Here is a 20,267-nt window from a genome sequence, read left to right as displayed (position 1 = left end):
TGTCCACGAAAAGACAATTCGTACTTTAAAAGAAAACGAGTCAAATCCAATAAGGTTGTCAGCCAAACACGATATGCAATTTCCATCTCACGGGTATTTGACCGTAATATATTTGCCACACTATTTATTTGATCATGAAAAACTTCAAACTGAATTTTAGTATTAATGTGACAACTATTCACGGCCCCAATATGATAATTGAATCTTTCTAATGAATAATTTTTCCAATTGCTACAACATGTCTTTGGAAAAACATCACCTAATTAAAAAACGTGGCCTAACTTATTAAAGTTTGGTCAATTTTTGATTTTTAATAAGTTAGGCCACCTTTTTCACCTTTTGCATATATTAATAATTTATGCCCGTCATTGTTAACTTCATTTTCCCGTAATTTATTCCTTTTTGTCTTTAATTTAATCCATTTCAATCATTCAATCCAAGACTCTTCAGTAGTATTGGCAAAGACTTCACATATTCTAAAATAGAAGTAGGAAAAGAAGGGTAAGAGCTTAAGCCCCACTCTTGCGCCTAGTTGTCTGCCCTGTGCACCATGGGGAAACCGAGCGAGCTATTTGGTGAGTCAGAAGAATCGTACTGGGCTCTCACATTGGAGTTCTTGAGTACATTAGATGTGGAGATGGATGAACGAAAAGTGCAATTCATTTTCGTCCGCCTCAAGATAGAGATATTATTCTTTCTGTTGCCAATAATAATTTTTGTTTTTACGTAAGGATGTGGGTATAAGTGAAGAACCATAAAATATGCACTTTTCATTTCCGTCAGTTCCATAGAAAATATGAGCATTTTCATTTATAGAATGTTGCCCCAACTCATTACACATAACATCAATTTATGTACAACTTATACCACTATGACTCACTAACACTACTTTAACTATCCTTCTCTATCACCTCTCTTACTTTATCAATTGTGCATTAATTCCATATGCCCATATTTTTCTGGTAAGGAGAAAGTAGGAGAGGGGATAAGTGGAGATAATAAAATAAGAGGGAGAGAAAAGTACGAGTGTGAAAATGTGTTACTACTACTTTTTACTACAGAGGAGAATCTACTATGGAACACTAAAGGTGGAAAAATGATTCTACTACTATAGAATAAAGAAAGTATTTTTGAACACATATGCCAAACTCAGATGAGAATCCCGACGGATGCAGGAGTATAATTATGGGATATTGGTCTCTAAAACTATGAATTTTGCCTAAAATTTGGTATTTCCCATAAACTTTGAAATTGGTCTATAATATCATAAATTTTGCATATTGTTTGGTATTTTCCCAAACTCACTCAAATAGATATTTTTATCAAAATCTTATTATACGTAGGCAAACGTGATACGTTTTATGATATGTTAAACCATTTTTAAGTTCATAACATGTAGGATAAAATGTCACGTTTAAAACCACGTAAATAAAATATGATAAAAAAAACCTCGCAAATTAGTAAAATATGCAATGGGAAAGCTTGTGATATTATGTACCAATTTTAAAGTTACTAAGAAATACCAAATTTTAAATAAATGTAATGTTTGTAGGGCCCTATAATTATCTAAAAGATTAGGCCCTATAATTATCTAAAAGATTATTATAATAAAATAGTAGTACGAATTAAGAATATTACTCTTACTATTAAGTTCACTTTTACCGTCAAATAGATCGATCCACACTGTTAAAGTTCAATCGAATCGCCATAATAACAAATAAAATTGGGCTACGCATTAACGATCCCTACCTTCCAAATCCCCAATTCCCAAATTTCCGATTTGATTCTGAAATCACTCTCACAATTGATCGGTTAAGCTATTTCCAAACCTGATTACCGATAGAAACAACACTCGATCTTCATTTTCCGCTTTTTTTTCCTTTTTGAATGATGTAGAGATTTACTCAATTTCGCCAAATCTCTCCTACTTTTCTTCTCCTTTTTTGTGGGGGGAGGTTGTGACTCCTGATTTGATTGCTTTGTCAGCTTGGATGATGTGAACGCGATATTTGGTAGAGTGGATCAAGCGGCCTGATTGAAGAAGATATGGCGTGGTTCAGTGGGAAAGTTTCGTTGGGGAACTTAGATTTTGCCGGGGCTGTGAATAAGCTGAGCGAAAGTGTGAAGAACATCGAGAAGAACTTCGATAGTGCGCTTGGACTCGAGGAGAAATCGGATGCTGATGCTGCAGCTGCAGCTGCAGCTGCTTCTAGTGACAGTGAGGGTAAGTTATTTGGCGAATTTTTGATCGTTAACTGCATTTTGTATTGAATGTGCTGCAGTCACGATCAATGAGATCTACTGGTTTGTCATGCCGATTTGGAATCAATAGGAAAGTTAACTTTTGAAATAGCTTTCGATCTGCAAATATATCTGGAGGGTTAGATTTATTGGTGCCTTATATTTTTACATTTGTGTGTCAGCCATTGTGAAGTTTGAAGTTTTGCTGATTTGCTGATGAATGTATCTGTGTCTGTAGTTTACTGATTTAGACCATCTCCAATGCTACTCCAAAACTAATAGAGTAATAAAATAGTTCCAATGGTACCTCAAAACTCATCCCATTTTGGGGCTTTGACAAATAAATACCTATTTTGGGTTTACATTATAACATACCCAAACCACTTTTTGATATTTTGGAATTATAAAAAGTGAATGGATAGAAAATATTCTTTTAAGTTTGAGTTTGGTGTAAATGATTGGAGTAAAATTACTATGTTATGTGACATTTCCACTAGAATGAGTTTGGTTTGGTCGTGTAAATGGTTAGAGATACTATTAGGGCCTTGAGGTTCTGCAAGGGCATAAAGCTACTAGTCCATTTATAATTTTATTGCGTATTCATAGATGTATATGTACAAGATTTTATGAAGTTTTCAATCAATTTAATGGTTGATCGTGAGATTGGCAATATCACTTATACTCATAGTTTCTGAATAACAGCATCAGGACTATGGCCTTTAGCTACTGACAGGAAGGCGTTATTCGAACCTATTATTGGGTTGATGGGTCAGAGAGGTGACGAAGATACTGTCGAGTCGTCAGACATGTCCGAAGCTTTAGATCCTACATCCTCTATCAAGGAAAAACAAGTTGAGGATGACAACTCAGTTAATCAAGTGAGTGAAGTAATTACTGGAGGAGAAGAAGTAAAAGAAGAATTGAGAAATGCAGAAGTAGAAACAGGACCTGAAGAGGAAATAAAGGATACCAGTGGTGAGGCAAAAGAGAATACTGCTTCTGACCACAGTGAAGATGAAGTGGTTTCACCTCCGATTCTTGTTGAAGCTTCTGAACAAAAATCTGAAGATGAGCATACAGAATCTACAAGCAAACTTCAAGAGGAGGAGAGGTTAGAAGTACTTCCTACATCGTCAGAGACTCTGCAACCTGGATCCACTGACAATCTTCAGGAGGAAAAGGGGTCAGAAGACATATCTTCTACATTGTCGGAGTCACTACAACCAGAATCTGTAAGTCCTGGAGATACTGTAGGAGCTAGTGCTTCTCTTTCTACTAATGATGCTACTAGTTTGTCTAAGAGCATAGATGATGAGAATGCCAAAAGTCAAGATGTTGAAGATGTTTTTCCAGCCCAAACACTTGATGGTTCTCCTCAAGGCCCAGATGAAAGCAGAGAAACACATGTCACAGATGTTCCTGTTAGCACCATAGAAGCAGAAGATAGTTCTAATGACAATCTTCCTGGTTTACAACATAGTGAGGTGGAGGCTTCAAAAGCAGCCTCAGATTTGGTCACACCTCTCAATGATGTAATCTCTGATTCAGTTGAGCTAAAGCAGGTCATGGAAAAAGATACTGATGTAAAGGAACGGATGAGTTCTGCAAGCAACTCATCTAATATTGCAGATTCTGTGGCTGAACATGATAAAGTGATGAAGGAAATGAAAATGATGGAAGCTGCATTGCATGGAGCTGCTAGACAAGCTCAGGTACTGAAGTTGTCATACTTATTTTTGGATTTTGGCGTGCATCATAGACTCATATGGTACAAATATTACTTGCATACTTTGTTCAAACAACAAAAGGGCTTATTTCTTTAGCTATGGAAAACTTTATCGACTAGAGAATTGATCAATTGATGTGCAGTTGATGTGTGTTAATAAGAAAGGTGTCTCTAATGCTGTTTTTTATCAATAAACCCGAACAAATTTATTTTATTCCTCCAAATATTCCTCACCTATAACATTTCATTTGTCACGCTTCTCTTTAAATTTGAGGTATAGCATGAGAATCCATTAATAAACTCTCTTGTAATTTGTGATCTTGTTACTCTCTTTTCTTTAAAGCATACAGTCGCTTCTTGTAATTTTTCTTAAAGAAAGAAATTAGAGCCCTTCTCCCTCTCCTCTTTACTTCACAGGCCAAGGCTGATGAAATTGCAAGGTTGATGAATGAAAACGAGCAGCTTAAAACTGTAATTGATGAATTGAAGGTAATGGTTGCTCTTTCCTTTCTAGTTTTTTACTGCACCCACATTGTTTTTGCTTTTTTTAATCACTTTTTGGTTTTAGGTCAAAACTGAAATAAGCAATAACATTCATTTGCCAACCATGCATGATAACATATAAATTGGATATTGACTAGAGGTGCTGGTATCTAATACTTCCTCCGTCCGCGGGTAGGAGTCCCGGTTGAGTTCGACACGGTTTTAAGAAATATATAGGAAAGTGGTTGGAAAAGATAGTGGAATGTGAGTCCCACTTTTATATGTTAGTTTTATAATAAAATGGGAGTAAAATGTGTTAGTGTAAAATGTGGGACGGACCTACGTACCATTTATATTTTCTAGTAAAAGTGAACCGGGACTCCTAATCAACGGTTGTATGCTTGTTACTAGGCACATTAAGTATAACAACTGGAAATTATAGCAAGGGAAATGCTAGAGTGAGGTTATAAAATGTCTTCTCAGAAATAGAAAATAGTGGCAGATGCAAGTCAAGAAAAAAGTCTCAAAAAGGATAGCTTTATTGGAAATTATAGCAAGGGAAAGCTTTAATGCTAGAGTGAGGTTATAAAAATAGGGGCTTTTAACTTTCAAGTTTAGTTGGGTGTTCTCTATTTACTGTACATGGACACTGTAAGTCTATCTAACATATCATATGATATCTTCTGGTTTCTTTGTTGTGGTATCACCGGAACATAACGAATTCAGCTGTCATTGTACTATGCTGAGTTTGTGTCCTGAGGTATCCATGTACATCCACATTCTTGTACATGTTACACCCATAAAGCTTTCTGACACACTTACACACAAACATATTTTTACAGATCTATGAACAAATTATTAACTGGCTAAAGTGATTTCCAGAGAAAAACAAATGAAGCTGAAATTGAATCTCTACGAGAGGAGTATCATCAAAGGGTAGCAGTACTTGAGAGAAAGGTATACTTTTGCATGTTGTATTTCATCTTTACTTACATGTTACATTTGAACACTTGGATAGCTGAACGTTGATGTAGCCCCTGAAGTTTTTGTAACTGTTTTTGTAACTGAAATTTTGATGAACCCTTAGAAATACTTAACTATCACATAGAATTAAGCCTTCTGTATTTCTTCCCTGGTTAACTGACTTTACGTGAAACCATCCAGCATGTTGATAAACTGAGTATTATTTGTCTGTTTCTTGTCTAATGCTCAGACTGCCATCACATAGAATGATGTGCCGTATGATCTTAATGGAAATTGTGCAGTTAAAAAAGAACATTTTGAACATCAACTTTATGAGGACCGGTCTTGCTTCTTTTTTTGATTGATTTTTTATAGAACGAGTTATCTAACTGCTTATTGTTTATGATTTGCTACAAGTTCTCTTAGTAGGGATACCTTTTCAATTATTTTCTTGACTGTTCATTTCATAATTTATCTATCTATGAAGCATTTAATTAAGAAGATAAAGTTTTTTTTTTCTTTAAAAGAGGATTAACCCCATCTATCCCCATGGTGTCTCGAACCCCCTATCTATTGGTTGGAGAGAACCGTCTTACCAACTGAGTTGTGCTTCATTGTTAATTAAGAAGATAAAGTTTATTTTAATCATTTTATATTTCCATTCCCACCCCTGACCTATTGGTTGGAGAAGAACGTCTTACCAACTGATTTGCGCTTCATTGCCAATAAAGAAGATAAAGTTCATTTTAATCAATTTATATTTTCTAAAATCCATTTTCTTGATATTTAGTCTATATTGGCATAATGTGCTTGCTAACTCCTACGAATAAATATTCTGAGTTATTTGTCTTGTTAAGATTCGGTGTAGTTAAGACTTCCTTTATTTCAGGTTTATGCTCTCACTAGGGAAAGGGATACACTGCGCAGAGAACAAAATAAGAAAAGTGATGCTGCAGCTCTTCTGAAAGAAAAGGATGAAATAATCAACCAAGTGATGGCCGAAGGTTTGATTTTATATTTGGAGCAGCAGAATCACTTCAAACAATCAGTGATTTTAAACAGCTTAAACAATATCACATGTCACATAATTGAATCATCCTGATGTTAAACAGTACATTATTTTATACTCCCATCTGTCCCATAAAAACAAGCACACTTTCCTTTTTCGTCTATCTCATAATAATTTCTTATTTTTTGTACATTACCCCACCAGAAATTGTTACATAAAACCCTTACTATCACAATTTGTTTACAATCACTTTACATAACAATACCCCTAAAGTGGGACTCTTTCACCATTCACAATACAAAGAAAACTAAACTGGTACCCTTTCTCCACTCATGATACAATCAACACTAGATATCTTAAAACCTGTGCTCTGTGCCTTTTTTTATTGGATGAAGGGAGTATTAACTATGATATATATAAATCTTGAGATAGAAGAAACAAAAAATGAAGTCCTTAAGAGAGGAAAGGATCAAGCTATTTGGTTTTGAAACTGTGACAATTTGTATTATTTTGAGACGACTGGTTCTCAGAGGATAATTTTACTCTAAATATTTGTAAAAACATCAAGGAGCTATTCCTCATAAAAAGAAAGAAGTAGCAGAAAGGGAAAATCAAGGAGCTTTTCTGTGAAACTTGCTTGATGAACTGGTCCTTTTTTCAAATGTCTAAAGTAGCAGAAAGGGAAAATCATGGAGCTTTTCTGTGAAACTTGCTTGATGACCTGGTCCTTTTTTTCAAATGTCTATTCTTATATTGTTCTGTGGTTACACAATTTTACTCACACTAAGAGATTAAAGTTATTAAAAATCATCTTCCTAGTTCCACTAATTTGATATCATTCGTATGCATGCTTAGTAATTTTAGATTACACCTGACATTGAGAGTTTGATGCCACATAAATATTCAGGTGAACAGCTCTCAAAAAAGCAAGCTGCTCAGGAAGGTCATATCAGAAAGTTGAGGGCACAGGTGCGCAATTTGGATCTTTTTCTCTTTCTGTGAACTCTTTCAGTTTGACACGGATTGGATCTTTAATTTATCTGTCAAATTTTATTGAAATCTAGATCAGAGAGCTTGAGGAAGAGAAGAAAGGATTCCTTACGAAGATACAGGTAGGTTTTCTTCAATGTTATCTATAAGTACGTGCATCTTTTTTCTTACATATGCTCATCCTGCCACCAATTGTATGCTTCTTGCTAATGTGTAAGGAAGGCCTGTAATTTCTTTGGTTCATATATGTATTTCGATACTTTTAAGGTTTGTAATTCTATTTACTATGACCACCTCTGCAGTAATTGAAAATTTTCTGACGATTGCGATATCTAGCCTGTTTACTATCTATACAATTCAATTAGTGAAGTGGTTGCATTATTACCTTCTTTCATGTCCTATTATATTAGCCATTATATTTAGTACTCAGTTTAAAAACATTTTAGTTGGTTCTTTGTTTTGTATCTCTATTCTCTAGTTTCATGTGATTTTGGAATCACTTGTTTTTTGTTGCTTGCTGCAATGTTGTAAAACAAATAAAAAGGAATGCGCTTCTGTCTTTGTTATGATGTATTCATAAATCACTTTATTTATAGGTTTTGTATACAGTTCTTACCTTGTGGAACTCACTAAACTTTAATACAATGGCTGTGTTGTTATTCTGTCATTTAGCATCAAGATCTTTCTATACTTAATTACCTACCACCAAATTTTTCTTTGACATGTACCTGCATATCTTTATATTTAATTCTTATAGGAGTTGATGTGAATATTCATTAATAGGTTGAAGAGAATACAATAGAGAGCTTGAAAAGAGACAAGGCAGAAACTGAAAATTTGCTTCAAGAAACTGTAGAAAAGCATCAAGCTGAACTTGCAGCTCAAAAAGACTACTACACTAATGCTCTTGCTGCAGCAAAAGAAGCTGTAACATTAGCAGAGGCACGTGCAAATACTGAAGCGAGAACTGAACTAGAAAGTCGTCTAAGAGAGGCTGAGGAGCGTGAAAGTATGTTAGTTCAAACTCTTGAAGGATTAAGGCAAACACTGACCAGAACGGAGCAGCAGGTTAGTTTCCCAGAGGAAGATTATGGGTACTCATTCACCTCTCTAGTACTAAACTGACAGTTACCTTCACTCTCTTGCAGGCAGTTTTTAGAGAAGATATGCTTCGTAAGGATATTGAAGATCTTCAAAAGCGATATCAAGTAAGTTTGGCCTTTTTGATGATAGATAATCTTATTGTTCAAAAATGTTTATCAGTTTCTATTATCTAATGTGGAATTATTTGTCTAGGCTAGTGAGCGTAGGTGCGAGGAGTTAATAACTCAAGTTCCCGACTCTACCAGACCTCTTTTAAGGCAGATTGAAGCAATGCAGGTATTACTGTGTACTCAGTATCTTATTGGATGACTAGACATGGTTTCCTTTGGCACTCATTTATATTTATGTCTAATGATTGATCTCAGGAAACAGCCGCCAGAAGGGCTGAAGCATGGGCTGCTGTAGAGAGATCTCTAAACTCACGACTTCAGGTTTCTTCAGGATTTTCCCCTTACACGTTATTACACTTTTGATGCACCTGAATTTATTTTTGATATAAATACAGGAAGCAGAGGCAAATGCTGCTGCTGCAGAGGAAAAGGAGCGTTCTATCAGTGAACGTTTAACTCAAACTTTATCTCGAATAAACGTACTTGAAGCTCAGGTATTTTTACTCTAATACTTGATTTAAGTCACTTAGATAATTACCTTGAAGATCAGCTTATGGTAGAGGAGTTTTGTAGATATCATGCCTTAGAGCTGAGCAGACACAGCTGACAAGATCTCTTGAAAAGGAGAGACATAAAGCAGCTGAACATAGGCAGGAATATCTTGCTTTAAAGGAGGAAGCTGACACCAATGAAAGTCGTGCGAATCAGCTCGAAGAAGAACTGAAAGAACTGAGGAGAAAACATAAGGAGGAGTTGCATGATGCACTGATGCATCAAGAGCTTCTTCAACAGGTAGCACTTTTAGTTTTAGCCAGAAATTATTTGTATTATCTTAACTTTGTGTTTGTGATGCTTAATGCTGCAACTTTTGTTCCTCTTTTTCTGTTTTTAGTTTTGCTTCTCGGGTCATATCATATGTGATAGAGAAGATTGTGGTTCGCTGCTGGAATTGAACAGAAAACAGGAATAAAGAGAAAAGATAGAATGATAGAAATAAAAGAACAAAGAAAGTAAAAGATATATCTTTTCCTAAGAGGCCACAGCAAAATGAACTTAACTATATTTTGAACAATTAATAAATAGGAACATAAGACCTATTTATAACAATCTACTGACATACTCCCAACTGAAAGAAAATTTTATCTTGACTCTAACTTGAAAAGATAAAACACTAAACAGCTGAATTAATTACTAACTAGACTTCTTAAAACATTAAATAACTAAATTATTTACTTAACAACTGAAGACTAAAAATAATGCAGTGCAGGGAATGATCTGCAGTCCTGCATGAACTACCACTATCAATATGTTTCTGGACTGTATATCACAAATAGTGCTAGGAGAATGTGCTAAATAAATGCTTGAATATTAGTTCCAGTTTTAGTTCCACGCACTAGCTTATTGATAAGGTTCTTTTCCTTAAACAGGAACTGGACCGGGAAAAAACTGCTCGTTTGGATCAGGAAAGGGCTGCCCGAGTTCAGTCTTCTACTGTACCTGATCAAGTTCCCATAGCTAGGCAGAAGTCAGCTGCATTTGATAGTGGTATTTCCCATCAGCTACACACAAAAGACTTATACATTTCATTTACTGATGATTTTGCGTTAAACTTCAGCAGGTAACTTGACTCGTAAGATTTCGAGTGCAAGCAGCTTGAGCAGTATGGAAGAAAGTTTTTTCTTGCAGACAACTTTGGGCTCATCAGAGACCTTTTCTGAAAATAGAAGTGTTGGGGATGGTGCGGTGAGTCCATATTATATGAAGAGTGTGACATCTAACACATTTGAAGCTGCCCTTCGTCAAAAGGAGGGAGAACTTGCATCTTATTCTTCAAGATTGGTATGAAGTGATATCTCAGCTAATTACACTCGGTGATCATTATGCAAGAGCGTTACTCTTAAATTATCCATGTATAAAGGCATTCTGTAAATCTTTTTTGAATCTTTCTAGTAATTGTCCTTTTTTTATCCATCAGGCTTCTCTGGAATCCATTCGTGACTCACTTGCAGAAGAATTAGTCAAACTGACAGCAGAGGTGAGGTCACCCCCCCGATTTGTTTCTGGGTGATTTATGAGCTCACAAGTTCCTTTTTATCTAGCAAGCTAGTTGGGTTGCTTTTAATTATCTATGAATTGCACAATGCAGTGTGAAAAGTTACGGACAGAAGCTGCTACACTACCAGGAATTCGAGCAGAATTAGAAGCACTTAGAAGGAGACACTCAGCTGCACTGGAGTTGATGGGAGAACGTGATGAAGAGGTATACTTTATCACTTCACAGCTCGCCAAAATTAACCATGTTATTCCACCTCAATGCATTTGAATTCGAGGAAAGACGACTTGTATAGAGATCAGAATCATAAGTTTCATCAGTTTAAAACATGTGTTGCTTTATACACGTGCTTCAAGTCAAAAACCTATCGTGAAGGCAAATTAAAACACCTTTTACGTTAGCTTTCATTCACAAAATTCCAAGTGTGTATCTTAACTGATATTGAAATGGGCAATCTGTGTAGTTGGAAGAACTCCGTGCCGATATTGTTGATCTAAAGGAGATGTACAGAGAGCAAGTGAACATGCTAGTGAATAAGGTGAAGTGTTGATTATCCTTTACAACTTCATTCATCCATTTGTATTAATCCTTTTTTTCTGACATCTGTTTGCAGATTCACATACTAAGTTCATCAATGGCTGCTCCATGATAGCGATATTGATTTCAGGACTTGCATTTTGTTGCATTTTCACGAAAAATTACTGTATACGGCTTTGGTTTTTTGACTTCTAACTAAGCCCCAAGTTAATTCGATTATAGAATGTAAAATGCTTTTAAAAATTGTTTATTCATCGAATTTTTTTATGGCAATTATGTAGACTAGGTTTAATTGTGTTGAAACATCATGGATCAAAACAATGATCTTGTTTTCTATGTTGGCGTTTCTTGAGATGGACATGATGGACCATTTATTGGAAAAATATGCTTGTGTTGTTTATTTATTCGTTTTAAGTTTATTCATGTGTCTGTATTGATTCGACCGTGGTATTTGTGGGGTATCCATTGATAAAAAGAAATATGGCTTTCAAGATTTTCTGCAAGTATGTAAAGGGGTTGTACATTTATTATTTTGAATAGCTGTGGAGTCAATAAATATAAGTACTTTTCAAGAGTGAATTTTCTGAAATATACAATTGAAGATTAAACTAAACAACTTACTACTAGTATATATGGTTGTGATATACAAACTCAATATTAGTGACAAATTATATAACAAAGGGAGGTCATTCTTGGATAACAATTATGTCATTATTAAATTATTTTTATTCATTTTAGAAAAATTTTAGATTTTTAAAACAAGGTGAACGCAATGTTTGTTATACTACTAATAGAGGAGTTACGGGGCGTAAACCAAAAACACATGCTGATGGGCCGAGAGCATACTACGTGGAACGATTTCACATTCACGATAAATACCATTCGAAAGACCCACACCTAAGTTCCATAGCTTTTGGTCCGCTACGCCGATCATTATTTTCCTACCCCTGGAGGGGGAGGTTCTTGCCTTTTGTGTTCGAAAGGTCCTCATGGTCAGTACTTAGTTTTTGTTCGAAAAAATTATAGATAAATGATGATTTCTCTTTTTTGAAAAAAAAGACTATTATTATAATTACATTCAATTAAGTCATTTTTAACGTTCACTTCAACGTCAGAGAATTGGTGCTGCTTAAATTGAAACCATACCGCCAACACTTTGTCGCCCAACCCTAATCGACTAAATTGGCTCACTGATTTTACGGCCCATTTACTGTGATCAAAGGCCTCGCCGTGTTCATCTGCAGCTGTAGCTAGGATGTTGTATTCATGATGTTTCATGTGAGTATCATATGCCCGTTTATGGTCCGGCGCTCCAAAGGCCACACCTATTGCTCTCCTTGACTGCTGAATCATTTTGCACAATGGTCAATCCGTGGAACAAGGGTTAGTCCAATGTTAGACGAAAATCAGCCGACTCTAATGTGGGAGCCGACAGAAACGATCTCAAAGTATTTTCCTGCAATCCTCATTCTGATGAATAGTAATCGGCATCAAGATTTCATATGATGTTAGTTTCTTTTATTATGCTTCCATTAATGTAACAGACATTGAGAAAAATGAGCAACACACCTACACTTAAAATCCAATTATTTGGACACGTCCACATTCTATAAATATACAAATTAATGAATTATGAGCAACATGCAACAGTCAAATTTAATTAAATTATTCTAACTAAACTATTCTAGTTGATGCTATAAATTTGTCTTAGAAAAAGAATTTTGAAAAAAATAAAGATAAAAATAGTGAATAATCAAATATAAAAAAATAAAGAAAAGTAGAAGATAAAAGAAAGTTTTGTATCCCATATTAGAAAAAGATGAATGAATAATCTAAATATGTATTTATAAAAGAAAATATTTCAACATATTTTGTCCCACAATTAAAGTGAAACATAAAACATTCAAGGATGTCTCTATAAAAGATAAACAACCAAAAATGATTTCTTAGAATTTATAGGCCCAACAAATAAATATGGGCTATTATGAAATTCTTGTATTCATTTATTTGTGAAATTGATTTTTAAATATAAAATTAATTTTTATAAATGATAATATATTTTTTAATTTTATTGGAATTGTCAGTTTAACCGTTGAACCTGCAGTTCTGGTTTTGCATTTCATTAAACCTGAATCGGACCGTGTGAACTGCTCAATCGTCCGATGGTTAGGGACCGCCGCGACTTACGAACAAGCGGTTAACCTCCGATTCGATTCGATTTGAGCATGTATGCCTACTACACATTTTTAAAATAAAATAAATTAATTTCACTTGAAAATAATGTTTTTTCTTTTAAATAAAACCCCTTTTGGTAGTGGAAAATGAATGGATTATTTTATATGAAAATATTAAACAGTTGCACCAAAAAGCATGGCCTATAATACATTAAATTAAGTTATGGGTGTGACGTATTTAGGACATCACTATTGCGAAACCACTAGTGTATAGACTGTAATGATTATATATGTATATAATGAGTGGATGGAAATAAAATTAAATAAATTTATTACGTTTTCGTCAATCACCTGGCAAAGTACTTTATGTAGACCCAAAAAAAGAGCTAACAAACAACAGACGCAACATACATTATATACATATTGAAAAGAGAGAAAGATCACTTAATACTAGTTGAGTCAACCATAGTTGGTTCCTAAAGGGAAGAATGTTGGGTTGGGCACATTAAAGCATTACGTCTTCGTTTTTAATGATATCTTTGCTACTTATCTATAACAAAAAAAAAATGATTTTTATTTTCTATAATGTTATTGTATTCTTTATGTTTTGTTTGTCACGTTCCCCGATCCGTCCTTTTAAGATGATCCACTTTTTTCTTTAGTTTTTCGCATCAAAGATGACACAGTATTAAAAATAGATTTTTTTTTATCTATACTTTATTTATCCTCTTTTACTTTATTCCTTTCACCTAGCACACAAAATAAAACCGTGCAAAATCTCGTACCATCCAATAAAGGAGTATGTTTCTTAGAATGGGTGGAGTATAATTAGCAGTTAAAAAAGCTTTTCTTGATACATACTTACATGTTAGCTTTAGAATTTTTTGCAATTATTCCATCTGCATCTTTTCTAGTGAAATTCATATGATGGAGTGTCAGTCAATTTTAAATATGGCATCCACCACATAAATATATACTCACTTTGTTTTGTATTAGTAGAGTCATTTCCTTTTGGTACGGAGATTAAGAGATAAATGTATAATGTATTAAATAAATAGATACTCCCTCCGTCCGCGATTAGGAGTCCCGGTCACTTTTGCGCACCCGTTTTATAAAAATAATAAAAAATAGTTAAAGTGGACAAATGGTCAAGTAAGAGAGATAATAATGTTGACAAGAGTCTTCTCAACATTATTCTCTTTTTTATTTTACCATTTCTCCACTTTAACTATTTTTTATTATTTTTATAAAATAGGTGTGCAAAAGTGACCGGGACTCCTAATCGCGGACGGAGGGAGTAATAAAGTAGAAGAGAGAGAGAAAAGTAGAGAGAATAAAATAAGAGTGAGAGAATGTGTTATTTTTTGCTAAAAATGGAAATGACTCAACTATCATGGAATGTTCCAAAATAAAAAAATGACTCAGTACACAACGAGGGATTATCATTTTGAAAAAGTGAATTAACATATTCTTAATACTTCCACATATTTAAAACCGTTTGTCACATTATTGAATATTTCACTGAAAAATAATACTCCCTCCGTCCCATTGAAAATGACCCATTTTCTTTTTTGGTTTGTCCCAACCAAGATGACCCATTACTTAAAATGGAAACATCCGTCCAAGAAAGGGGTCATCTTCCTTGAAACGGAGGGAGTATAAAACAATTGAAAAATAATTGCTAAATTTATTTAGCAATTAGCACTTTTAAAAAAATATAGTGGCGATTTTCTTATTTTTGACAATTTTTTAAATGGTTTTAACTTCACACATGCTACATTCTCAATAAAATAACCTAAAAACTAGATAAAGGTTATGTTTAACTTTTAAAGTCTTAACAATTTTAGTGCTTCAACCTTTTGTTTGTGTCAAAACTTGTGTTTATATTAGAAAATTAAATAAAAAGTTTGGGAAGGTTTAAATTAATCAAGAAGATTCCAAATCAAAACCCGAACCTTATATTACACAAATATTTTTAGTTAGCATTAGTTTTAAACCATCTTAGGTGAAAGTAAAATTTGAATAATGGTAGAATATACTATATTATATACTATCCAATTCAATCAATTCAATCCAATGTAGCCAAAACCCAAAAATGGATGAGATGGTATTTTCTTTTGACTTTTTAAAACATAATTAAACAATATATACAAACTTTCTGTTATGAAAAAATCCAAAAACCAGATGGAAATTAATTGTCATATTGGAAAAGGTTGAACAATAATTTTTTAAAAATTGAAATGCTTAGATACTGCAATATAGCTACTACGAAGCCTTAAAACAACATGTCCTCATCAAGAACACCTAATCATCTTATATTCCATCAGTTTTCTAAAAATAGGATCGGAACTTTTGAAACGTCACGGGTTCTAATAGAAAAATTAATAAAATAAGAAAAAAATAGAAAGAAAAAGTTTGTTAATTAATAATGGGTCTCACTTCATTGGAGAGAAATAACTTTCCTAAACTAAAAAGTTTTTTTTTTTTAAGAAACAGACTAAAATGAAACATTTTTAAGAAATGGAGGGAGTATTAACAAAGTAAAACATTTATATTCATAAAATTGTGGAAAATATGCAATATACTCCATCCGTCCGAAATCACTTGAGTCATTTCTTCTAGACTCAAGATTTAAGGAAAAGGTGGTTAATGGTTAAGAGCATCTCCAACCATTTACACCAAAGTCAGACTTATTTTAGTATAAATGTCATATTAAAAAGTGATTTTATTCCAACCTACACAAAACTCAAACTTATAAGCATATTCTCTATCTACTCACTTTTTATACTCACAAAACTCAAACTTAAAAGCATATTCTCTATCCACTCACTTTTTATACTCACAAAATCTCAGAAAAAGGGATTTAATTAGGTTTGTTTTGGTGCAAACCCAAAAACGGGTATATCTTGCTCAAAAACAAAAATGAGTTGGGTTTTGCAGTACCATTAAAGCTATTTTCCTACTTTATTATGGGCTTTTCCATAAAGAGAATGATTCGAGTAACATAGGATACCTCAAAATAGAATAAGACTCAAATAACTTAGAGAGAGAGTTAGGAAGTAATAAACCTTATTATCAAGGGTACTTATATTCATATAATATAGTTTAGCTAATATGACTGATATCATTTCATGTACTCATGAAATGGATATTGGACTTAGAATAAGAAAGCAAAGTTCTTGAATATATGCATGCATAAACATGGCATAAAATCAGACATTATTAAGCTTCATGAATTACAATAAAGCCTCTCCAAACCCCTTGGTTGAATTCTTGATCCCCCTATATTATAAAACTGCAAATCAGTAGCATCAGACGCAGTCAATCCCTCATGTTTTCCACAGAATGACTGCTTCTGATGTTACATCCCCAAGAATTTCATTTGGTTCTAAAACCCTCCACCTAAAGCCGCCGGAGCCCAGTAGTCGGCGCCGGTCTCATTTCCCACATTTTGAGTGCAAGATATGGGAACCAAACACAATCCTCTACTTCTCAAGTCCTTTTGAGCCCCTTCACTTTGTGAGTCCTGCAACATGTTAATCAATTGGGGCATTAGATCTTCTATTTAATATAATGTTACTTAATTCACATTTATATTCTATTCTATAAAAACTTATAACATGATAAACAATAAACAATATCAATAAAACAATAAAACCTATTGTTCTTTTTTACTATATGGAGATCATGATAGAATAAAATGAATTGCAATATTAATCAATCTTTGTTAAAATAGTTGAGCAATAGGAGTACACATTAAACTAAATAAATATATGTGCTATATACGACTTAAATATATCTCAATTGAAAGCACATAAAAGCAAAAAAAGATTAAAATAGGAGAAGCAAAAGAAATTAATTGCATCAAGTTTGCAGCTTTATACTATCTTTTTTATCATGTGATTATATTAACTCATAATCATCTTTAATTATTACAAATGACTATCATAGAAAAGCTGATATGCATCTTCTAAACAAACTACTATGCTTTACAAATTCAAATTAATCATCTTTTTCAATAAGTGATTGATCCAATAAAGCATGTACGTACCTCTTCGGAAAATAAACAATTCCTTTCTTGAACCTGTAAAAGAAAATTATTTTCTGATTAATAATAATTTTATATAAATGTTTTGTGAGTTAATTTGATTATTCAAAGACATTCCCATTCCCAATACATATTATCTTTGTCTGAATGTTTGGTGTATCAGTGTCCGAAAAATCTTGGTCGTGCATTGGAAAATGTGAAGAATTTATATACTTACAGAATGTTGAGGATGATGACTTGTACCTACTGATGCATTGCGCATGTAGGGCGAGCTTAGTGCCTGCAAAATTCACAAATTTCATTTTCATTTTCAAGAAAATTCCACTTTTGACTAAAAATGAAATTTAAAAATTTTTGTCACCTAATAAAAATTAAATATGAGATTGAATAAGACATAACATACCTCGATCTGGCCTTGAAGGAATCTAATGTAGCCAATTGCTTCTGACAGAACAGAAGCAGTGTCAGTCTGCAAAAGAGAAACATGCCTCCAAAGTCATGTTTATGAAAGCCATCTTTTCTTGTCAAAAGACAATTCCTCATGCCCTAATATCTATGTTAAAGAAAAAGGGAATTTCGTAATTTTTTTTTTCTTTTCTTTGTGATTTTGATAATTAATTAATTGCAAGTCCTGATATAGAGAAGTTTTTCATTATGGGTTTTAAGCTAAAAAAATTCAACATCATGATTCCTTTTGTCCAAAGATATTAATAATTGTGCAAGAGTTTCAAGAATTGTTTTACCTTGCCAAAAGGGGAAACAAGTTGGTGAAGTGCTGTTATTCTATCTCCCAATTTCTCCTTTCTCACCTGCACATAAAATTGAGATTAATTATAAAAATGTAAACCCCATGATTTCTTGTTTGGAGTGAGAAATTGAGATTATAAAACAAATTAAAAATCCCATAAATTTTGTTACCTTGAGAGCTGGTTGGGCTGAAGAATGTTGATTAACCCTTGCCTTCTTAGATGCCCCACCAGTAATAGTGCTGTTGCACTTTTAACAAAGAAACAAACAATCAATTAAACCATGGAAATAAAGGAAAAAGGGGAAAAACCATTCATTTTTTGAGAATTAGCAATGATTATTAAATGTTGTAATTATGAGTCATGGGACCTATTTAATTTTTCGCCGATACCGGTATACCGAAAAATACGTTTCGAGCATATTGCACGATTATAATTGCTTTACTGAAGGCGAGAAGAAGTAATTTTATCGTTATTGAATTTATTGAGAATCAGCAATGATTATTAAATGTTTAATTAATTTTTTTTTTCAGACACTAACCTCGGATGAAAGGTCTTGGCTATGGAGGTGGCTCTTCCCCTCCGGCGCCGCCGCTGCGGCGGAGAAGTTGAAGATGTTGTTGCTGAGAGATGTGACGCATGAAGTTGGAGAGGAGATAGGCATGACTTGATGGTGGTGGGGCCATGAATTTTTTTGGACTTCGTCATCATAAATTTGGCAGCTTGAAGATTGAGCTGATTCTTGCTTCACATCAACACTTTGATAACTTGGATTCAAATTCATCACTTGATCATCCCAATTCTCCATCTTCTTTTGCTGATTGAAGAGGGCTCCTCCAAATCTCTCCTCCTCTCCACCTCCCAATCCACCCCTAACAAAATCATTTTTCAAGTGTGAATTAAATTGAATTAAATGAAATTAAATTAAAAAGGAAAGTAAAATAAAGAGAGAATTACAGAAGCAATTGGCTCCAAGATCTAACTGGGAATTCTTGAGATGGATGAAGTGGATCAGCAGAAGCAGTGGTTGAAGATGGATTTGAAGAATTGGAAGCATAAACAAATTGAGATTGTGGATGCATGCCATTATTCATGCTCCACGAATTAGGGTTTCTAGCCATCATTTGTTACTTCAAGGTGAAAAATATCTGTAGATTTTTAACTAAAAAATCTCATTGTATCTACTTGTTGGAGCTCTTGGTTGAATCTTTTTTTTTTCTTTGAGAATTATGCTTTCTTTCTCAAGAGAAGATAGGTTGAAGAAAGGCAATGTCATTGTCAACACACAAGTAATTTTATACTTGTGGGGTTGGAAGGGAAAGGAAGTGATATTTTTTTTTTCAAAAAATAATAAAAGAAATAGTGAATTATTATATAATATTTTTCTCACTCTCTCTTGATTCTTGCTTTAACTTTATTATAAAGTGGGACAGAAAAAAAGCTGATGGGGAGTGTTTCCAGGCCAAAAAAACAATTTCTCGTGGAGCTTATTTCCTTGAATTGGGGTGGAAACTAGCATTGTTTTTAGATAGGATAGGAATTAGGGTTAGGTTCAAATTGTATAACAATGTATTGCAATGTCTCTTTTGTCACACACTACTCCTCTACGCATTCTATTTTTATAGTATGTTAAAATTGATTGGGTAAACATAAAATCTCTATATGTTCTATAGTAGTGGATGTATTTTTTTCAATACGAAAATTAAGAAAAATGTATGTAATTTGTATTAAATAAAAAGGTACTTCTTTCGTCCACCATTTAAATAGCCCGTTTGACTCGACCCGAGTTTTAAAAAATTATTTTACTTTGTGAAGGAAAGTAAATGGAGAAGTGAGTGGAATGTAAGACTTATTTAAAATATTATTTTTATATTAGATTGTGAATATAAAAAGTTGGTGGAATGTGAAGTCTTAAACGTGGAATAAAGTAAATAGTCCTATAAATCGTTGACAATCCAAAATCGCAAAACGGTTCAAGTGGTGGACAAATGGAGTAATAAAGTAGAAGATGACAAAAAGTAGAGAAAATAAAGTTCGGTACTAAAAGAAAAGAAAAGGTAATAGTGAGAAAATGCGTTATTTT

The 20,267-nt window shown here is 33.6% G+C and overlaps 2 protein-coding genes across 5 annotated transcripts; one reads left to right on the top strand and one right to left on the bottom strand.

Annotated features, from left to right (window-relative positions):
* The first annotated feature begins 1,704 nt into the window (after nt 1-1,704).
* Nucleotides 1,705-11,616, top strand: LOC125205350 (golgin candidate 5-like). Of its 4 annotated transcripts, none has more exons than XM_048104222.1 (20): nt 1,705-1,892; nt 1,987-2,224; nt 2,944-3,953; nt 4,385-4,456; nt 5,333-5,407; nt 6,303-6,417; nt 7,330-7,391; nt 7,487-7,534; nt 8,196-8,480; nt 8,561-8,620; nt 8,709-8,792; nt 8,882-8,947; nt 9,022-9,120; nt 9,200-9,418; nt 10,054-10,171; nt 10,242-10,465; nt 10,602-10,661; nt 10,773-10,886; nt 11,143-11,217; nt 11,293-11,616. In XM_048104222.1, exons 2-20 carry the CDS (start codon nt 2,047-2,049, stop codon nt 11,326-11,328), a joined length of 3,000 nt encoding a protein of 999 aa, XP_047960179.1. In that variant the 5' UTR covers nt 1,705-1,892; nt 1,987-2,046; the 3' UTR covers nt 11,329-11,616. The 4 variants fall into 4 exon arrangements, with proteins under 4 accessions (XP_047960179.1, XP_047960181.1, XP_047960178.1 ...); XM_048104223.1 differs by having other exon boundaries at nt 1,716-1,811; XM_048104224.1 differs by having other exon boundaries at nt 1,705-2,224; nt 10,245-10,465.
* A 4,937-nt stretch (nt 11,617-16,553) lies between these two features.
* On the bottom strand, nt 16,554-19,434 carry LOC125204312 (transcription factor bHLH68-like). Its single transcript, XM_048102923.1, has 8 exons — nt 19,142-19,434; nt 18,726-19,056; nt 18,357-18,434; nt 18,182-18,247; nt 17,842-17,907; nt 17,656-17,718; nt 17,442-17,474; nt 16,554-16,916 (listed from the first exon to the last, which is right to left on the bottom strand). The coding sequence occupies exons 1-8, from the start codon at nt 19,306-19,308 to the stop codon at nt 16,779-16,781; spliced, it is 942 nt and encodes a 313-aa protein (XP_047958880.1). The 5' UTR covers nt 19,309-19,434; the 3' UTR covers nt 16,554-16,778.
* Between the last annotated feature and the right edge of the window lie 833 nt (nt 19,435-20,267).

The sequence above is a fragment of the Salvia hispanica genome, chromosome 2, assembly GCF_023119035.1.
Source record: "Salvia hispanica cultivar TCC Black 2014 chromosome 2, UniMelb_Shisp_WGS_1.0, whole genome shotgun sequence".
In the NCBI taxonomy this organism is placed as follows: Eukaryota; Viridiplantae; Streptophyta; class Magnoliopsida; order Lamiales; family Lamiaceae; genus Salvia; species Salvia hispanica.
This window is presented reverse-complemented; position numbering and strand designations above follow the sequence as displayed.